General features: G+C 38.5%; 1 protein-coding gene across 1 annotated transcript; it reads right to left on the bottom strand.

The window, feature by feature from the left end:
• Positions 1-1,541: 1,541 nt before the first annotated feature.
• LOC117428026 (peroxisomal membrane protein 11A-like) lies at positions 1,542-4,701 on the bottom strand. The gene is made up of 3 exons (XM_034046530.3): positions 4,304-4,701; positions 3,677-3,792; positions 1,542-3,237 (listed from the first exon to the last, which is right to left on the bottom strand). Exons 1-3 carry the CDS (start codon positions 4,357-4,359, stop codon positions 2,669-2,671), a joined length of 741 nt encoding a protein of 246 aa, XP_033902421.1. The 5' UTR covers positions 4,360-4,701; the 3' UTR covers positions 1,542-2,668.
• Positions 4,702-4,722: the final 21 nt, after the last annotated feature.

The following is a 4,722-nucleotide window of genomic DNA, read 5'->3' as shown; positions in this document are numbered from 1 at the left end:
GAGATACTGTACTGCCACTCCCCGGCCCACCCACACTGCAGTGATTGGTACACAGCAGTCTCTGCTACACTGTAAAACAATGTTATAAGGTTCATTACAGCAGTGGGTTTGAGTTCAACTCACCATTACTCTTTTCGAAATTTAGGTGAAGGAAACAGGAAATTCACCTCAGGTGTATGAAGGGGGCCCTGCAGGTATAGTTTGTATGCGTCTGTGCAGAGAAGTTATACACTTATTAAGTCACAGCTTGTGGAAGGGTAAGGTTTCTCATAATATAAAGGGATTTTCAGTGACCTCAATCAATATTAACACTCCACTTGTGTTGATGAAATTATTCCAAAACCCCCCATCTGCCATGCAGCTCCATCTGCTAAGCAGGTCACACCTGTGCAGTTTTCAAGGAAGGACATGTTACAGCAAGCATGGGTTTTCATTTCAGAAATGATATCTGCCGGGACCAGCATGTCTTACTTTCAGGTAGTCTTTTATACTTGCACTTCCTAAGTCATTTAGCCTGTGGGTCAAAGCATGTTAGTCAGTAAGGGAATCAAATAGTTAATCAAACAGAAAAAAAGGACTTGAAGGAGAATTTCACTCTCCTGGTGAAATAGGGTAGAGAGTGCAAGTACAAAACTGACTGAAATTAACATAAATTGAAAGCTATCCCTTTTTGTTAAATGAAAATGCACGTTTGCTATTTGTTTATTATTTTGTGCATAACTGAGAAATGATTTCATTAGCTACATGGTCAACCACTGTGCCTTTAAGAACCGTCTGCTTCCAGTAAACTTATTAAATGTGTCACAAGCAAACCCTGAATCATGTGGGTACGAGGTGACGTTTTGTGCAATCCTTACAATAAAAACTCTGCAATCTTGAATTTGATTCAAATATGTCACACAGGAACAATGCCACAGAGGTCACTGTGTCTGATCTGACTGAAGCAAACTCTAAACAACGAAGCTCCGTATCTACAACAAACATGTCATTTCAACATTTCCATCTTTTCATTCCAATTCAACTGAAGTTCAAATGCAATGAGCAAAGTTGGACTCTGCGCTCTTCAACATGCTCTAATACACCACAGACTACAGGCTTTTCTGAAAACTCACCTTGTAATGCATTTGAGAGTCAGAATGTTACTTTGGAAATGCCTGTAGTTTTGTCTCTGCTGTTATTTACACAATGTTTGCAGCACTTTTGAAATCGTAATAAAAGCTCATATTTTGCTACAGAGAGGACTTTGATATGTTATGCTTTGGCACAAGATAACCTCACTGTGTTATTCACAAAATACTACAGCATAGGCAAATTGACATTTATCATACATGATTAAGCTACAGTTACAGTGCTGCATTTTGTGTAATTTGATAGACTTCATAAACAGTGCTTGCTGTGATAAAGCTCTAGGTTACCAGTGTTCTGGATTTCTGTGCCATCTGTGATTCCATCAAAAACAACAACAAAAAAACATGAATAACTAACAGGTTTGTAGACTTCAGTTCAATCAATGTGCAAATGAGTTGCTTTGACAAAACAGGAGCCAAGAAAAAACACTTTATTAGTTCACAACCACGCCACCTAACCATACATACATTTCAGTGAATCTTAGCCACACAGGCTCTCAATAGAATACACAGTGTAATAAGTATATATAATAATTCTATTTTCAGATAGAACTGTTTATTTTGCATACTTTAAAATACTTGCATAGTTAGATTTTTATGTACTAAAGACTACCAAAAAAAGGCTTGGTCATTTATACTCAAAAGTTGTTAGGAACGCTTTCTCTTGTTTACAAATATATATATTAGACTTAAATAAACTTTGAACTAGACAAAGAGTGCATCTAGCACTAAAATATATCTACAGCATTAAATACAATTGCAATTACTACACCTGTTAAATCTGAACTTAACAATAAAAGCAAACAAAGTCTGATAATCAATTGAATACCCCTGGTAGCAAATCAGCTGAGGTATATTCCATGCAGAATATCAATGTAAAATAGCCCCAAGATACAAAGCCAAGGCTGGCAATAGCACCAGTCCAGGGCAGCTGTGGAAATTATTCCCATTGTTGCCCATGATGGCCAAATTATTTTCTTTCCAACATACAACATGTATTAGAAATTCCAGTGTCCCCCAATAGAAAATGTCTAAATGTTCCATGGAATGCCATGCGGTAAGTACATTATTAGAACATACAGTAGTTTCTATATTTCCTCATTTTAAATTCCTGCTTCGAACCATAATAATAGTTCTGCTTATTTCCTACAATACCCGCTTATAGCAGAGCATGTCCTATAGTATTTAGGCTTAATGTTTCACAGTACTATAGAAAAAGAACCAAGCGGTTTACTGTATGTTACGTTACAGAAAGACCTTTTGCTGTATGGTATTAACAGATGAAATGGTAGCCATATCAGTCCAGAGAGGATAGACAAAGAGAAGGAGATGTGATACAACCTCTCATTTCTACTTTCACCTCAAGAAAGAGACCTTTGAGGTATTGAAAGCTTGTGATTAATTACTGTTTAGTTAGTCCAATAAAAGGTATCACATCTACTTCTTTGTATCTATCATCTATCAATAATAACTGTGCAACTTTTGCAATATCACAAACCGTACATATTCAGCTTCATGATACCTAATCACTGCTTCCAATGTTAAGGCTTCAGTTTGAAGCTTGGTTTTACGAGTGCAAGGATTCCTAAAATAGAGGACATCAGTCCACACAAGCCCACCACTCCGGGGTTTGTTTTATAAATGCCGAGCCTGTCCATGGGAATGAAGAGGTCACACACATTCTTCGCCGTGTCCAGCAGGATAGAGGGGTTGCGTCTCAGGCTGTGATACAGCAGCAGGAGGAAAGCCTGGAGATCCAGGACTGCCATGCACGCCACATCTCTGCTGTCACTGCAGTGCTGGCTCACCTTCTGTCGATACTGCTTGTCTTGAGCCTCCCGCTCCATTGCCCGGTAGATTCCGTACAGGTCCCGGGTCAGGTTCATGAGCAAGGAGACAAAGTAACAGCGGGAGGCCCGCACGCTCCACTTCTCCTTGTCCATGTCAGTAACCAGCCCGATACTTCTTGCCCACAGTATGTTGTCACACAAGAAATACAGGGAGCGATTCAAATTGGCCACCGTCAAGCACAAACGCAGCATTGGGTCTTCAAGATGCATGGTGCGTTTGGCTGCATCGATCGAACTGACTGTGTTTCCCAGTCTGAACACTGAAAGAAAGGTAAGATGTTAAGACCGTGAGCTGAGCAGAGTGGCACTCAGGGATGGAAATGAGACTCCCATTGCATAGCAGTTTGAGCCGTGTCTGTCACATTTTATCACAGTGGCATCACTCATTGCATTAATATCCATATTGACACTAAACAGATAATGTGCTGGAGGGCCATGTTTGTGACATTATTAATTCAGGGATGGAAATAAGACTTCTGTTGCACAGCAGTTTCACACATTCCTGGTTTTACTACCAGCGTGAGCAGCCACAGTATGTAGGTAACAAGGTCAGGCGTGTCTTATTAAACTCAAAGTAAAACCAGGAATGGAACAAACTGCAATGCAACGGGAGTCGTATTTCCCTCCCTGTTTTTGCTTGTGAATGCTGTGCTTTGGGGAGCAGTTTTCCCTCTCCCTCTGCATCACTCCAACACTTACACTTCCTTCCTGTGCTCATGTTGGATTCCAGGCTCTGTAGCTTTTTGATCAGTTTCTGTCTTCCAGATTTGTTTTTCAATAAATAAACAAACAAGGCAGATCCATACTGAGCGGCTCTGAAAGAAACCAAGTACAGAACAGCAGTGAGTCGCTTGCAAACGAACCAACACAGCCCATGAAGTCAAACATGAGTATACAAAAGACCGGTTTCGGTTAGGTCAGAGCAGTGCAAAGTGATCTTGTATTCAAGTGCAATGAAGGGATGGGAATAAGGCACACCTGAACACTGAGCTCTGCTAGCTTGCCTCCTATTTTCTACAACCTGAGTAAAATACTCGCATGAACTCAAACACTTGTTCTGTTGACTCCAGCCGCACGTGCACTTCTTTTGTAAACTATTTTCACGTAAGATCCAACTATTTTAGCTAATATGTGCAATACATTACAGTTTATGTGGTAATACTGCAGCGAGTGTAAAATACACTAATAATAATAATAATAATAATAATAATAATAATAATAATAATAATAATAATTATTATTATTATTATTATTATTAATAATAATAATAATAATAATAATAATAATAATAATAATAATAATAATAAAATCACCGAATAAACTCACCGGAATATGCGGTCTCTGCCTTGGCTCTGGTTGGTAAAAGTTATAAAGCATTCCATAATTATATTAAACCGCTGCACCTGCACACTATACAAATTCAGCAAAACTTACGAAAGTGATATCTTAGTGTGTTTTTTTTTTTTTTTATCTACAGAGAGAGAGAAATAATTTACAATAGGCGAGTTTAACGTGAAATACCTATACAAAATGAGCGTGTGGACCTTGTTTGACAGACCAGAAAAAACAACTAGGAAACCAATTGTGCCCTTTCACCTTGAAACGTGTGAAACAAAGATCATCTCTGCTGCTTCAACAACAGAAAAAAAAACCAATCAAACAAAAAAAAACATATTCAATACAGTTGACCATTCTGAAATATCTAATCGTCCTTATTCTTAAAAGTGTTATGAAATAAAGTCTGT

This window comes from Acipenser ruthenus, chromosome 21, assembly GCF_902713425.1.
Source record: "Acipenser ruthenus chromosome 21, fAciRut3.2 maternal haplotype, whole genome shotgun sequence".
Classification (NCBI taxonomy): domain Eukaryota; kingdom Metazoa; phylum Chordata; class Actinopteri; order Acipenseriformes; family Acipenseridae; genus Acipenser; species Acipenser ruthenus.
This window is presented reverse-complemented; position numbering and strand designations above follow the sequence as displayed.

Bases quoted from the DNA above. Each gene is read 5' to 3' on its own strand.
- LOC117428026 (XM_034046530.3), bottom strand. From the start codon at position 4,359: ATGGAATGCTTTATAACTTTTACCAACCAGAGCCAAGGCAGAGACCGC. The intron at 3,793-4,303 runs GTGAGTTTATTC...GGTTTCTTTCAG, and splicing joins GGCAGAGACCGCATATTCCG to AGCCGCTCAGTATGGATCTG. The intron at 3,238-3,676 runs GTAAGTGTTGGA...CCTTTCTTTCAG, and splicing joins CATGAGCACAGGAAGGAAGT to TGTTCAGACTGGGAAACACA.